At 42.1% G+C, this 16,465-nt stretch overlaps 1 protein-coding gene across 2 annotated transcripts in view; it reads right to left on the bottom strand.

Moving 5' to 3' along the window:
* The window catches only part of ext1b (exostosin glycosyltransferase 1b), a 102,784-nt gene that overhangs the window by 20,711 nt on the left and 65,608 nt on the right, over positions 1 to 16,465 (bottom strand). For both annotated transcript variants that reach the window (XR_010913810.1, XM_067496552.1), the window contains exons 2-5: positions 9,249 to 9,342; positions 6,023 to 6,130; positions 4,016 to 4,135; positions 22 to 154 (exon numbers count right to left, since the gene is read on the bottom strand). Coding sequence is in view for 1 of the 2 variants with exons in the window: in XM_067496552.1 (XP_067352653.1) it covers positions 22 to 154; positions 4,016 to 4,135; positions 6,023 to 6,130; positions 9,249 to 9,342 (455 nt within the window). In the remaining variant the exon portion in view is untranslated. The remainder of the gene's footprint in view (positions 1 to 21; positions 155 to 4,015; positions 4,136 to 6,022; positions 6,131 to 9,248; positions 9,343 to 16,465) is intronic.

Below are 16,465 nucleotides of genomic sequence, written 5' to 3'. Positions count from 1 at the left end.
GTGTGTGCGTGTTTGACTGACCCAGTTTGGCGTAGTAGAAGGGAAAGTCTCCCAGGTATCCAGAGTACTGCGGCAGGGTGAAGAGTCCCCCTGGGTGACTGTTCCACATCAGGCTGCTCCTGGAGCCGTGTTCGAGCACACGGTCCTGGATGATCTGCAGTCGGGAAATGAAACAATCACACATTAGTCTGCAAATTAACTATACGGGATTTAAGTTACAACTTATCTTATGTGACTTTGTTCTATTGCAGCATTGCAACAGGTTTTTTTTTTTTTATTTAAAAGGTAATAAGAACTCCAAGAATGCCAGACACACACACACACACACACACACACACATTAAAGGGCAACTTCATGAATTTTCATCTTGCATTCTAGGGCCTTAGTTTAGGGTGTAAATGTACATTAATGCTTTTAAACGTCTCTATATTAAAATATTTCTCTGCTTCCAGCTGAAAAACTCCTGCAGATGACATCCCCCTGCGGAGTTTTTGATTATTAGCAGTTAGGATGATGTCATCTGGGGGAGCTCTGGAAAGGCAGGTTGATGATTATTACTAACTCCATAGTGTGAGCAACAAGATGACATAATCTGAACTGCAGGTTCTTCCAACTGATGTCATCTGGAGTCGTTTTTCAACTAGAAGTAGAGAGATATTTTAGTGTACGGAAGTTAGAGGGAACATTAGAATGAAATGAAGCGAGTTCACAATCAGCTACGGTGCCCTTTAAGATACACATCTCCCACACATACAAACTTAACTAAAACTCATCTTCGAGCAAATATTACTACACAGTCTTAACCTCTTCACTTGATTCAACTTTTTCCAGATCCATTATTAAATCCTTGTGTTTTGTAGATAATCCTCAATCAAATCCACAGAAATTAATTGCAAATTCATTAGTTTTAATAGAGAATCTCTTATTATAAGAAACAAATGCATTATAAGAGCCAAATGCTAATGTCTGTTGTGAAGTGAAGTCTATATCAAATTAATTAAAGCACAGTCTCCCTAATCCCCAAGACATTCTGCCATTTGTACGGCTTTCCCATTCCAAACAATTGCAGCTTTGCAAAAAGAAGTTATTTATATAAACTCAAAAACTAGCTTTAAATAACACTTCTTTTCCGATTACCGAGGACTAACAAAATCAGGAATATTTGTGTTAATGAAGAAACATTTGCCTTTCATATTAATGTGGATGAAAAATTATACATTTGATCAATGAGCCTTGTAATCGCACCTATAAAAGATTTCACAGTGCGAAATGAGGTTTCCACACAAAAATGCCAAAGAGCAGATAGTCATAAATGTGAATGAATATCAATAGTGTTAATGTTCCAACTTCTAATAACCTCATCGCTGTTCGGAATGATATTAGGAGCATTATTCAAGACGCAGTCAGTGAAATAGAGCAGGTGAAAAACGGAGAGTCTTTGGATGAAAATTTCCAAACGCTTGCTTTGCATCACCTTTGTAGCAACACTGAAAGAAATCTGTGCAATCGCGTAATATTTCCTGCACGGACAGGCCGACCTGTGACTGAGGACTCGCTTTTTTAAACCAGATCGGTGAGTCAAAGGTGTCTGCGTCGGTCAGTCACACAGACAGAAAGAAGAAGATACAAAAAAAAAAGCGCTGAACACAGACAAAGTCATCAGCCGTATCTGAGCATCCGTCAGTCAGACCTGCCCCCGACACTTCCAGTGCCCGAATAGAGCAGTCAGTCAAACGGTCCGACGTTTCCCCAGATGCCGCTCGCCGCCGGCCTCTGCCGAGCAGAGGAAGAGCAGGAAAGAGAGATTGCCGCCGTGCCCTTGAGCCATGCTAAATTGCTTCAGTAAAACAGACACAGGTTTGTGGTCATGTTTTATTGCTGCTATTGAATCGGGAGACGATGACTATTGTTGGCCTGGCAACTCAAAAGGACGAACAAGAGAGTGAGGTAGGCAGCTGATGGCTTTTCAAATAGTAAAGAGTTAATAGTACGGCTGGAAGGAGCTTGCTGTAATAATATTGATAAAGCAACATAAAAATTCATGTGGAGAGAGACGGGAAAAGAAAGAAAAAGAACAGCACTGTGCGAGTTTGTTTTACTTTCCCGAGCCTACTACCTCAGGCCAGTCGATAACCATTTGCCTCAGCCGAACAGATTAACTCGGAATCCGTTAACTTCTCTATAAAAACACTGCCTGCCACCTTAAAAACCCAGAGCCCTTTACACCTTATGAGGGGCAATTTTGCTCGCTTGGCTGCAGCTCCTCCCCCGTCGGCAGCCCTCAGTCGGGACATGATGGACGACTCAATCTCACCTCAGAGCAGCCACAATCAACCAATTAGAGCATGATAGATAAATCCTGCCTCTCTGGGAGCACACTGTGAGCCCGACTTTAATAGGGGGGTTTAATAGGTGTACCAGCCTCGCAGATCCGCCTATATTGACCTTGTGATTGGTCAAAACGTGTCCGCTTCCTGACAGGAAACACGGCATGATAGGTTGAGCTCATGTTTCCTGGTAGCATGATCACTCACACACACACACACACACAATGAGTTTAGAGTGGCTGCGAGAAGTCAATAAAGAGCAAGGGTGTTTGTGAATGTGTGCAAAGAGATTCAATCTGTCAAGATGTGTCTGTGTGTGTGTGTGTGTGTGTGTGTGTGTGAGCACAGATCTGCAGTGAGGATCAACATGTACAAGAAGCACACACACACACACACACACACACACACACACAGTCACCTTGCTCTTTAGTGCAGAGTGACAACATGTCAGCAAGGTTATGCCTGGGTGGTGCCATGTGCATCTGGGCTGACACACCTTGACATATGGAGATGTGTTTGACTGTGTGTGTGTGTGTGTGTGTGTGTGTATGTGTCGAGATATCTCACTGTGAGACAGGGTCAAATAACGAAATAGACCAGAGATTTATAGCTAGCTAAAATCAGACTCCACATGCTCTGGAAACCGTGACAGGTTACGTGCACTGTGTATGTGAAAGAGTGTTGGTGTGTATCAAAGTCAGATTCAGACCTAAGATTTGGGAGGTTTACTGTAAAAAACAAACACACAAACAAAAAAACACTGTTGCATTGAGGGGAATCTTGCTCCGAGGCTTTAGCGACACAGTAAGAGAAGAAAATTAAATGTGTGATGGGGTATTTGAATGAGCAGAGAGAGAGGAAGGTGAAATTTGTAACCACAGCATGATGCCAGCAGGAAGCCCAGGTGCTATTCCTGCATCTATAAACAACTTGTTTAAACTGAATAATGAGGGATGGGAATCTGATGAGTAAATTGCTTTGCCAGTCACAAATTCTCTAAACTGGGTTATTGTTAATAAAGTGGATGTGCATGACAATAAGAGGTCAGGACGACGGAGGGAGGCCTCTGATGTGTCGTGAGCAGGAAAGAGTTTTTGTAATTTTGTAACTCAGGAACAAGAACAGCTGCTATTAGGCTGCATGGATACAATTCCAGCTCTTAAACTTAAAAAAAGTTATGAAGTCTGAGACCCACAGAAAAGCACAATGCTTCCATCTTGAAAAAAGTAGTTCACATTTGTTTGACCAACTGAAGAGAAACACCTGCTAAAAGGTGAAGATATTTGTAACCACTATATCCACTGAAAATGGTTAATCTACAATAATCTTTATTTGTTAACTAGATTTTTTTCATAAATATCTAATAAATAACATAATACTTTAAATAATTAAATAACCAAAAATGACTACTAAAAATAATTAAATAACTTGTGGTTAAATTGTCTGAACATGTGCTAAAATTTCCTTTTTGCTCGCAGCACACAACACAATGTGGACCCTCTGATTTGCGTTTTGCCTTGTACCAAAGACAGGACTGCGAATAAAGCAAAGATCGCAGAGAGTGTGCTGCAACTCGGCAGCCCTCTGAGAGAGAGATTGATGATGGAGGGGTAGGAGAGAAAGGAAGGAAAGGAAGCCAAAGACCGGCAGGTTGTGTGTGTGTGTGTGTGTGTGTCATGAACCCTCACCCCCAGTGTGGTCAGCACTATCTTTTCCACAGAGGAGAAGTACGCCTCCCAGAGGAACTGAGTCTGCTGTCTGAGGGACAGGATCTTATCCTGGTGGATGGAGCGCACCGTGGTCGGAATCTGCAAAGACAAACAGCCGTCAGTCCGTCAGCAGTAAACACGAAAGCAGGCTTTCAATGGTTGAGCTGGGATTTTAAATCTGGCGACAGGAAGATTAAAATTGGCCCCAAGGACACACTCAGGAATCTTCCCATCAGCAGATTTAGCAGATAAAGCTGTGGAGACCATGTGAACTGAAGACTCAAGCACATACCGCTAGTTTCTGGAGCAATAATTTGGATCTCCAAGACCCATGAGGGCCAAAGTCGAGTCATGCGTTTTCAATAACAAACTTCAGGTCAGTCACAAGCGCCATTATTCTGCATTCAAACATTTGAAGAAATTACAGCAGTTTTTCTTCTTCATCACTTCTGAAGTACTGTACTTTTTAACATTAAATTTCAGTTACAACTTAACGGGTGTCTCTATGACCTTCATCAGGGGATAGGGTCTCCCTGCCGCCAAATACAATGTGACCGCCTCCCAACAAACCTTTGCTTTCAAACGAGATAAAATGTGTTAATTAGTGAGTTCTAAAGGTGTTGGTACCACCAGGTTACCCCTTGTTACTAGTCGTTGCTCCAAGTTACTTGACAGCAGGCCGTGGCTTCATATTTAGTGTGCAGACACTAGACCGGTATCGATCTCCTCATCAAACTCTCAACAACAAAACAACTAAGTGTGTTTGCCAAAATGTCAACTTTTCCTTTAAGTCTTACTCAAGTCAAGTGTCAAGTCTCAAGCCTATAACTCCAGTGGCAGCACTGTTTAGCAAATTCTACTAAATTCCCCTAGAATAAAGGGCAAAGGATGTTGTTGCCAAAAGGTCAGATCCCATAGGACAAATGTGGCATTTACAGAAGACAAAATTGGATTTCAAGTATCGGTCATGAAACAATAGTTGGGAACAAAAGCAGTAATACTGTATAGCAGGGAATACTTCCGTATTTGTAAGAGTTTGTTGTTTTTAATTAATAGAATTGTTATTTATTGTATGATATTTGCCTGAGTAAAGAGGGAATAACTGTAAAAAAAAGACAATGTAGAAATTCATTAGTAAAAGCTGCATGTCCACATTCTTTGATTGAAGAAGTAAATATACTGTATTTGTAGTTGTTTATTAAATAAATGCTGGTTTTAATTGAGAATAAATGTGTCTAGTGTACAGTACAGGTGTTACAACTGCATATTTACCGAAAACCGTTTTGTCATTGTTGTGGCCTCAAATGCCTGTTTTGGCGACAGCTTTTCTAAGAAACTGCGACGAATGTTGCAGCGTTTTGTATATTGTTTTAAATGGCAAGGTCACGCAGTATTCAGAGGGGACGGGTTGAATTTATTGTTGCCATCACAACGTGGCTCCAATTCCTGCAGGGACTGATGAATATGCACCATATGTTCTAATGTTATAAAATACATAAATCCACAGGAAGATCAAAGATGGCTCAGGCACATTCAGTGCTGCAGAGGGAGCTCTGATGGAGCCCCTATGTTATAAAACTCAATGTCAAACAATATTATCACACGCTTCATTCAAATTAAGATTTAATGGGCATATAATTATTTTTTCCCCCCGTGAAGTTCAAGCTATTCCAGCCAAATCCATTTGTTCATTCTATTTATTTGGCCTCTCATATAATGATGCGAGACTTTGAGTGACATTTTTAAGCGCCGAAGGACTTTAACACACTGCTTGAATCTTGTCTCGTTAGCAACCACTCCACCAGGAAACAAAGGGCGAAAGGATTGTGGGTAATATCACTGAAGAAAGTGTGTGCCTCAGTTATCAATAGACAGAATAATGTCCTAATCCAGCTGTGGGACTGCAGCTTTGTCTCCTGCGTAGAGTAGTTTGCAGGTGATACACAGACCATGGGGTTTAGTCTGAGTGCGTCTTCAGGCCGTTACCTGCAGCAGGAGCCTCTCGTCACCGATGACTGCGGCTGTGTTCCAGTCGATGATCTCAGAGAAAGGCAGCTCCCAGCCGTTACTCAGCATCACCGGCACACACGCAGCCTGAGGGAGAGAGGCACACACAAACACACGGGGAAGCTTGGACATGATCCTTCACGAACACAATCAAAGTTCGAGCTAAATCACGACTGCACATTGATCCCGACTATTAAAGCTGCAGTCTTTGTACGGTCTGTGTCTGTCACTGCCGACTTTTGTATCCTAAATCACCCATCAGTAAATATCAGAGCAGCAGTAATTTGGAGTCTTGGTTCTGGCCATCAGGTAAAGTCCAAGGTTCCTTCTCTTTTTATCTTTGCTTTTGTCCACTTACTCTTGGCGGAGATATCTGGCTCTCTATTTGCTAAGTACATCACTATCGCTTTTATCTAAAAAAAAAAAAAAAAAAAACACAACTGAATGTCTCCAATGGAAAAAAGGTTGATAAGGGGAGTTGGACTAAATGGAAACACCGAAGTTGCAGGCATTAAAAACAAAATCAGCTAATGGACCCAATGGGAGTGTTGAATGTGGGTTATTAATTCTTTATAGATGGAATAATTGTGAGATTCTTCACAATAAAAGCTCCTCCTTTCACATTACATCTACTAATAGGATTACATAACATGGAACTTTAATGCAGGCGGGCAACATAAAGTCACAGATAGTGGGCAAGTCACTATAATTATGGCCCATATGGATTGGAAGAAATATGAAAAAAAAGAATCACACAAAAATCACATTCGACTGACAGCAGATCACAGAGTAGAACATTCTCTAGAAAGAACATGTGGTCTGGATATATTTTTTTTTAACCAGAAAACTTTTATTCTCTCTGCTGTAACACTGGCAAACTACAATGTCTCAAACATGCACAAAAGAAATGTCTTAATTGCATGGTAAATGGTTCTGTTTGTGTTCGTGATGTGATGTCTAAAAATGTTGCAGTCATTCACAAGAATGAAAAAAGAAAAAAAAAAACATTCATTAGCTTGGACAGTTTTGACTTCCTCTGAGCAAACTCTGTGGATGGGTCTTTTTTTGGTACGGCTGCACCTGTTAACACATGAGTATTAAAAAGGTAACTTCAGGAGCAGGAGAGTTAATTACACAGAGGATGTGATGAAGAGAGAAGAAAGGCAAATTAAAGGAGATCGGGACGCAGAAGAAAGCGGATGAATAGATATAAAAGAGATGAAAGGAGGGGAGGTGGTGCATCTGAATGTGACCTTTAGCAAAGGAGTGGCAGAGGGATGGAGGGAGGAAAGGAACGGTGAGAGGGAACAGCTGGTGTGTGTATTTGTGCGTGTGCGCTCGTGGTGGGTGAGTTTGATGTAATGACGGTCCTGTCGCTCCCAGGTCATAAAGGTGTCAGCTAAACGAGAACCCTCGAGCTAGGCTGCCGTCTTCTCACACACACACACACACACACACACACACAGTTGACCTCTGTTTGGAATTGCTTTGTCATGCAAAGACCTGAGCCTGTAAATACTCTCCCTCTGTCTTACTCTAGACGGTGCAAGTCGGTGGATGGAGAGAGTCAAACAAATGGAGAAACGAGAGGAGAGAAGAGGGGAGGGCATATTTCCCTTCTGAGGGGAGTGTGTGTGTGTGTGTGTGTGTGTGTGGCAGCTGATTGTGAGACAAGCGCACTCATGTGTCTGCACTCTGTGGATGGCAGTGTACGGTAAGGAGAGGTAAAGGACAGTGCAGTAATAATGCGAAAGAGTGCGGTGCAGTTATCGGAATGGATGAAAATGGGGAAAATAGAGATGTGAAGTGTGTCGATTTCAATAGGTGCGACTGAAGTGGAGGCAAATGCAGACGTAGTGTTGAAATGACTCTAGACTGGTGGATTGTACCTCACAGGTGATTATGGTCACGTACCCGTCACATCTTTATCCTCTAACACCGAGCACATTCTGTGTAACTCGAGCTAAGATCACCAACAGATTAGGCAAATTAATTAACTCAAACGCTCTATAGCAGGCTGTTTGTTCTGCTTGATGCAAAAGAAAGAGTCTTACTTTCCATGAATGACCTATAAAGAGTTTGTTGCTAGTTGGTGATATGCAGAACCACCAGTCACCATCAGTTGTCTGATTATTTTTGCACCTTTGGAAAGACGACAGTCTTAATAGTGCGTCGGTTAATTTTCTCCTCCACAATCCCTTCAGACGAGTCACACTGCTTGCTGCCATTGATTGAAGGCTCGGATTTGTTTGGTGAACTGAATGTATCCGTTTGCAGGTGACATTAACCTGCAGGGTGAACACGAGCAGCCAATGTTTGTTCACCCGAAGAGCGTCCCCCACACCAGGGCAGCTGTCAGTCGTACCTGCCTTGTGAGAGAGGCGTTCAGGGACCATACAGAGCGTAGGTCAACTGCCTCTGAACTACAAACATCGGCCCATTCACTTTTATTCATTCCAAAGAGAACCATTAAAGCCATCTGATGGAAAATAAGGTATTTATATAATATATAAAAAATCTGACACAACATAAAACATTTGTGAGGATTTCCTTCGCTCTCCGTGAATGACATTGATGAATTGATTTTGTGGCAAATATCTCTTTTAAATGCTGCTGTGACCCTTCATTCTGTAATGGCCACCAATGACAGTTGCCTTTCTGAAGATTAAATGTTGAAGACGACAACAGTCATATATTACTGAACCTCAAGGCTTCTTTCACACATCTACAAGATATAATGTTGAAGTCATAAATAACTACACAGAAATGAGACAATGTTAGTTGTTCATTTGACATGATGAAAACCTCTTACTACAAACTTAAGCCTTGCTAACAGATTTGTGTTTTTTCTGCAGGCCTTTGATCGGGACTACACAAACAAATTTAACAGTTTATCCACCATATTCTTTGCAGTGTTACAATGCAAAACTCTAGTTTAGAGGCAGGAGGAAGCAGGTAATCTTGTCAGCGAAGGTCTTGTTTGTTTATATTAATAACACCATTAAGGTGGTAATGATTTTGTGATCCTTTGCTGCTACAGGCACCATTAAAACAAATGCTACGTGGGAGGTTAAGTGTGGGAAGTGCTTCCTATTCTGCACATAGTGCTCATATATTCTAAAATGTGTGTGTGTGTGTGTGTGTGTGTGTGTGTGTGTGTGTGTGTGTGTGTGTGTGTGTGTGTGTGTGTGTGTTGCTTGTTTACCTGTAGCGCCTCAAGGAAGCGAAAGGAGCCCAGTCGTCTGCCACGGGGCACCAAACAGAAGGTAGAGTTGTGGAGCATCTCCTTGTAGTCGTACCTGCAGAAATACAACACACCTGTGGTGAGTTCACTGGCATGAACAAGACAAAGGTGTGAAATCAGAGGAGTACATTTAAAGAAGGACATAAATCGCCGTTTACATTTCGTGTAAAGAGCAGTTTCCTGGTAGTTAAGCATCTTTGGCATTTTTTTTTTTTTTTAATCACATCAACATTTTTCAAACTTGCAATTAACCCGAGCAAGCAAGCTGAGAGCAGAGAGGACAACCAAAAAAACAGCAATAAACAGAGTCATGTTGAAACATTTTCTGAGGAATTTCAGGAGGAACACCCATTTCTGAGGTTTGAGCTTCGTCCTTGTGAAGTCTGCACTGTGTCTATTGGTCATAATTTTAGGAACGCGCTGGTTTATTACATGAACAACTTGGGTCTTAAAAGGAATCATATGGGGGGAAAAAACTATTTGGAATAATTGTTCTTAATCTTCACTTTTCTTTCTTTTTACTTTGCAGTTTTCCTCCCATTCTTTCCTCCAAAGCTGCACCTCCACATCTCTCCTATCTCCTACTTTCTTTCCTCTCTCCCTCCACCTATCTCACAAACCACACACACTCATTCTCTTCTCCACTTTCTCATCCCTCTCTCCCTCTTGAAGCAGGAAGCTGACGTTCCCTCGGCTCCACTCCGCGTTCTGGCTCCTCTTTCCCCTCATCCCTCTATCTTGTCAGTGATGTGTGTCTTATTGCTCTCCAAGCAGGGTGATCAACCCTGCCAGGGGTAATGAGCTGAGAGTGACACCTGCTTCCACCACACAGCTGGCTCTGTGTGTGTGTGTGTGTGTGTTTGTGTGTGTCTGTTTACGTGTGAGAGAGTGAAAGACAAAGACAGAAACAGAGCAACAGTGTATATCCGTGAACCGGTCTGTGTTCATATTTCCCTGCATGATGCTTTTCCATGTTTTGACAGTTTGTGCATTGTGAGCTCAGCAGCGGTGGCCCAATGTGTGTGTATACGGTTTTGTGTTATATTAACAGCAGATTTTATTCTCTCAAACTTTTTTTTTCTTGTCCTCTCATTATTATTGCGTCTGACATTCTTCAATCCTAGACATGTGTGCATTAAAACACTGATGAACTTGATTCTGATTCATGTTGATAACATGAATGTGCAAGTCTAAATTTGTTCCTCATGTGCCTCATAACATAAAAAAATGTTTCTTCAGAAATCTTTCAGGCCTTGTTCAGTAAAATTTCTGTACAAATTGAAAATGTATCAAACATTCAATTGTTTTTTTTAGAAATTTTCCCTTCAGTTAAGACAACTAAAACTAAATATTAAAAAGCATAACATGAATACTGTGAACTTCTTTTACATATGTGCCATAAACTGCAAACTTTCAAAGAGGAAGTATTTCTAGTAATTTATTACTTTTATAAAAAAACAAAACAAATAAAAAACTAAGATCTGACTGTGTGTGAAACAAAAACCACAGCTGTTAAGTGAAAATATTTCATTTACTATCCCTGTGTTTATGGTAATACTTCACAGTGGTGAAAGAAGTACTCAGATCTTATACTTAAAGGTATAACATGCAACTAAAGGTAGCACTTCTTGTAAAACTACAAAAATAGTATCATCAAAATATTATCAGCAAAACAAAATACAAGCACCTTAAGATTGCACTTGACTACAGTACTTAAGTTCCTTTGGTATTAACTACCATTAGTTTCTCTTTTTGCAAACAGTTTTTGAGCAAAAAGAGTAAAGATCTACACAAGTTATGCTTCAAACACTGGTCACTACAGTGTCTTTAATGCCTATGTTATTATTTAACCAATGTGCTATATTAATTTAAGATGCTTTATATAAAAATGTACTATGATAACTATTGAAGTATTTATATGTCTTTGGTGGAAAAAAACCTTCAGGCCTAATGGCTGTCTAGGTTGGGGTTAAGAGAATCATTTCTCACATAGTCATAGGCTATACAAGATGAAGGTTACAGCGCACACACACACACACACACACACACTCTGCTGTATTGATGATGCCATGGCTGTACTGTATCTTGTACATGAGCGTGACAGTGACTGCTGATGCAGCCTTATGTGCAGACCGAGCAGAAAGGGTGAAGCTGGAAGCCAAGCACTATGTTCACACACTCTCTCTGTCTCCCTCTCTCACATTCACACACACACACACACACACACGATGGTGATTGCTGATGTTGCTGGCGAGATGCTGCTTTATCTCTTCTTTAGCTGAGCTCTAATGAAGTGCGGGGACCTGACAGCTTGTGATAAAATCCCACCCTCATTCACACCTACACGCACAACATTCTGTGCAGCACGTAACAGATACACAAGTTTGTTCTTGTGTCCCTGTGAGGACTTTCCATGGAGACTTAGCCTAAGTTTAACCACAACCTGCCAAATCCCAACTTTGAACCATAATGGGGACCAGTATTTGGTTCCTATGAAGAAGGCAAGTCCTCGCAAGTAAGTGTGTAAACAGATTTTGGGTTTCACAACAAATACACACGCACAAACACGCATACACACACACACACGCAACAAGCGACAGCTGCACGCCCTCACATTGACGTTCTGTCACCTGTCGATGGAGACGAAGAAGCTATCTTAGCCCATATTTCCACACCAGCTGTCTGCCTGGATGGTATCTTGATTTTTGTGTGTGTGCGTGCGTGCGTCCGTGCTACAGCCCACAAAACAGACCAGCATCTGATGGCAGTGAATATAAATGTGTGGATGCAACACGTAACAACCCTGTAACATGTTTTATCTAACCACTGTGCTTTCGTGCATGAGATATTCTCTCTCCTGCAGGGGAGAGAATATATTTCCTTCTTTTCTCAGTTTTTTAATGTTTCATACCCACTGTGGGAAATTTCAACCGGATCTCTCAGGCACATTTTTACAAGCAAAGTTTGGCTCAGACGCGACTGCTGCCTCCTAAAAAAGTGCCAGCAAAGCCTTCCTTTGTGGATCCTGATGTGACGTCATCAACAATGTGGTATTAGTGGTTTTGAGGTTCAAACGGGTTGAGTAGGTCACGGCAAGTGGCCTTGATGAAGATGTTTCCTGTAAAAACTGCCTTCGCCTCCATTCTTCCTGCACCCATGTTCCTCTCCTCACTTCCCCTTCCTTCCCTCGAACCTCCCGCTGCATAGGACTTTACGCAGGGTTCAGAGGCTGTAGCTTGCCTTTGCTATCTTATGCTTTTCTTCTCTCTTCGTGTTTGTCTAACAACAGCTCCCACTCTGTTTTGTCCTTGTGACCTTGAGCTGGTGGAGGGAAAGCTGCTGTCGAGCTGTAAGCCTGCAGGCTGTATTTTTGTGTGTCTGTGTATTTGTATTTTTAGACACTCACACTTGGTGTGTTTCTGCTTTGTATATGTGAGTATGAGTGTGTGTTTGTGAGCGATAGCACAATGGGCGAGAAAAACAGAGCGAGTGTGTGACAAAGGTGAAGTAGTGGCCTTCACAGGACATACAAAACAGCAGTAAACAAAGTCTGCGTGCTGAAAATATAAAGCGGTAAACAGGACTTCACGTGATAAAGCACGGGAGATGACCCCTGCACGAGCACCCCCGCGTTTTGAGAGTGTGAGAGTGCGTCTGAGTGCATGTGTAAGCACGTCCAACGACTGTGAAGCGGTTAAAAAACACCTCTCCACCATCCTTGCCATAGCAACCTGTCATTAAATGCCTTCGTTTGCAGCAGCTTAATTACATGGGATCAGTGGTTCATCCACACTAACAGGGTGAAAGGAGGAGAGGCATGGAAACATGCACAGCGTGGTAATTTGTTAATAAACACAAAGATACTCGTTGAATCAGATGCCGTCTCCACCTTCATCTCCATTAACCACCCCAACTTCTCTCTTATGACCACTGCTGGAAGAAGTATTCGAATCCTTCATACACTGCTGTACTCTACTGAACCTTTACCTCTCACACTTTGTGAAATAAACGACCCCTGTTTCTAATAGAAGGTTAAGGTGGACGGCACATAAATGTAGCGCCCTGGGTCTAAGCCCACCTCACGACCTTTGCTGCAAGTCGAACCCCCTTTCTCTCCCCCCTATGTTTACTGTCTGCTCTCTACTGCTACAAACGTACAAAATGTGTACAAAATTTGTACAAACACAATGTTGTGATTTAAAAGAACAATTGTTCTCTGTGAAGTATCATGAAATATGCTGTAATTAGGAAGTGGACTACAATGGGAAAACACAAGTAAAATTCTACAGTGAGCAAAATTATTTTGCAACTATTTTGCCAAGGCAGCTCAGACTCCCAGAAGTGTGCCCTTTGCAAGCTGCTTCCTGGTTTTTGTTGTGCCGTGCAGGCACCCGGAAGATGTGTAGTGACTGTGCATCCCCTGAAAACAGAGCCCAAGGGTGATGAGAACACAAAACCACCACCAGCCTGGGCATCTTCTAGAGAGCAGAGAGAAAGAGATCCAATTTGCTGCTTATTGAGACTGTTGTACATTACCCTGCCAAACCTCTCTCCTGACTCCCTGTGCCACTCTTTTGCTAATTTGTCTTCTAAAATGGGTTCCTGTATATTTCTGTGTGTTTGTGAGTGTGAGTGTGTGAGAGAGAGAGAGAAAGAATGGGTGTCTGGAGATCTAGTGAAGCCTGGAACAAAATAGGAAGGAGTGTGAAGAGTGTTTTTGTTTTTTACTGTGCTGTACAGTGGTTTGAGTGTGAGTGTGTGTGTTTGTGTGCGCGCACGCTAATGAGGTTTCACAAGGAAAAAAAAAAGAGTTTGACTCATCAAATTATTAATTTATGATGGATATAATTAGTTGTTTCCTCTTACTGTGTCCTTATGCACATCAGAATGAAAGCGAACCTTAAGATGTAGAACATCAAAGAATCCAAAAGTTATTGATCACTGTGGGTGTCATGCAACAGATGTATTCATTTGTCTGGTAAATAACTCCCAAACAGACTAAGGACAGACTCCAGCAGTAATTAAACAGGAGCCTCAAACTCCCCATAAACGCAAGTGTCTAAGTTGAAGCATACTGTTGTGCGTGTTCCCATGAGAGTATGACAGATGTGCATGCAAAGTGAGCTCGTTGGTTGGGGGGTGGGGGGGAGTGTGTGTGTTTGAGGATGTAAATGTGCATACACATGTGAGACAAAGATGAGCTGGAGAGAAATCAGTGGTGTGTGACCATGTGAGTCCCTTAACTTTCACCGTCCCTACTTATTTACCCTGCAGATAAGTGGAAAATGATGTGTCAGCATCTGAATGTGTGCATCCAGATGTGGGCCTGTCCATTTTGTCCCATCTTCCTTCTCCTCTGCCATAACGCCAACTGTAAGCTCTGCAACTAATTTATTAGCCTAATTAGCCCTCATTAGCCAGCTTATGCTAGTTCTAATTAGCATTCTAGCGCGGAATGACCCAGAGGTCTGCCTGGCCAAACAAACAGGCTTTCTGTGGTCAAAGCCATGACGACCCTGAAATCTGTCCGCACGAGGGGCCAATTTGATTACAACCACTTAACGGGAACATAAAGACTTTCCCCTGGATGGACCAGAGACTGTCACACCCCTGCACAGCTCAGTGTCTAGTGTGCATAAAGGCCGGTTTGACTGGCAGTGCAGGCCACATTCAAGCGTAGTAACTAAGTGTATATGTGGCAGCAGAAAAGACATCACAGCAGTTACAAGCCCGCTGAGACCAAATATATGGTCATAAGATGCCAGCAGTCCAACCACTTGCTTTGGGTCACAGCGTGATAAAGCCGTACAGCTGAACTATTATTGCAGACATCAGAACTTAGTTATTTTGCCATCTGAAGCACTACAGGCTGTATGAAAAGGTGAATTTCTCCCACAAATCTCTCAAACGTAGACGCACAAGAAATAGTTGGTGTGTTGATAGAAAATCTCACGCTCTAAAATCAAGCTAAATCATGATTGACAGTACTGAAACCATCGAACAATGAATTAATGGGCGCACACACTTAAGGATGACACTCATAGGTAATATGTTGATGCACATAAAAGTGTAAAACAGTTAGTGACAGTTGTGTTCGTGTCAAACCACATTCATCGCTGTGCATTGTGGGTGATTGGCGGTCTGTAATGATTGGACTGCGGTGCATGCGATTATTCCCATGATGAGCTGAGAACCTAAAGCGAAACACAAGCGTTCACCAGAGGCGCGTCCGATTTCGAAGGACAGGTATGAATGCGGACGTCTGTCTCGACGGGATTTCGGCAGAACATGGAAATATCTTGGCAGAAGATCTGAACAAGGACTTAATATGACAGGTCTTCCTGCCCTGTCAAGAGCAATTTCTTGAGGGAAGTCAATGACTGATAGGTCCCTGGTAAAATCTGTTACTCTTTTTCTCCATCTGCATCTCCTCCGCTGTCATCCTGTGCGAATACAAAGATACAACAAGCACATAAATCAGCAGCGGAAAAAAAAAAAAAGGCTACATTAAACCCTAAGACAAACAGCCCAGTTACATTGAGAAAATGTTTGTGCAGATTGATATGGGCTCTCTCTATGCTGCTGAGCCGTACCCTTCACAGCTCACGTATAATAAGTCTCTTCACGCTGCTAATAAATGAACCATACTTGTCGAATTTTGCCTGGAAAGTCCCAGGAACTCTGTGTTGCAGCATGAATTCAAAAGTAACAAGAGTGTCTGGAATTTCTAAAACGCCGTGCTAGTTTGCATAGCTGTACTGCATCCATGTTCCTATTCAAATGAGAGCTGGGTAGTGAGTACAACTGTAGGGGGTGGGTGTGAGCCACATAAGCCTGAATACAAAAAAAAAAAAAAAAAGGTCCACACACACACACACACACATATAAAGATGGGGCTCATATACATGCAGGCTCACACTCTGTATTCCAGCACAAACTTCTGAATCAGTTCAAGTCAGCAGCCTTTCCTTTCCCTGCAGCTACGGTTCCTGCTACACATTCTCCCCCTCACACGTGTTAAGCCTGAATATTTTACAAATACCCTGATAACAAGAAGTCTTCCTGCCACGATACTAATTCACTATGACAGCTTTATCCTTGCAATCTTTTCAATTTATCCTCTCTGATTTTTTCCACTGCCAACAGATGGAGGCAATTTTTCAGTTACATTCAGTGTC

Source organism: Channa argus, chromosome 1 (genome assembly GCF_033026475.1).
Source record: "Channa argus isolate prfri chromosome 1, Channa argus male v1.0, whole genome shotgun sequence".
In the NCBI taxonomy this organism is placed as follows: Eukaryota; Metazoa; Chordata; class Actinopteri; order Anabantiformes; family Channidae; genus Channa; species Channa argus.
The sequence above is the reverse complement of the archived record's forward strand: the minus strand, read 5'-3'. Positions and strand labels throughout refer to the sequence as shown.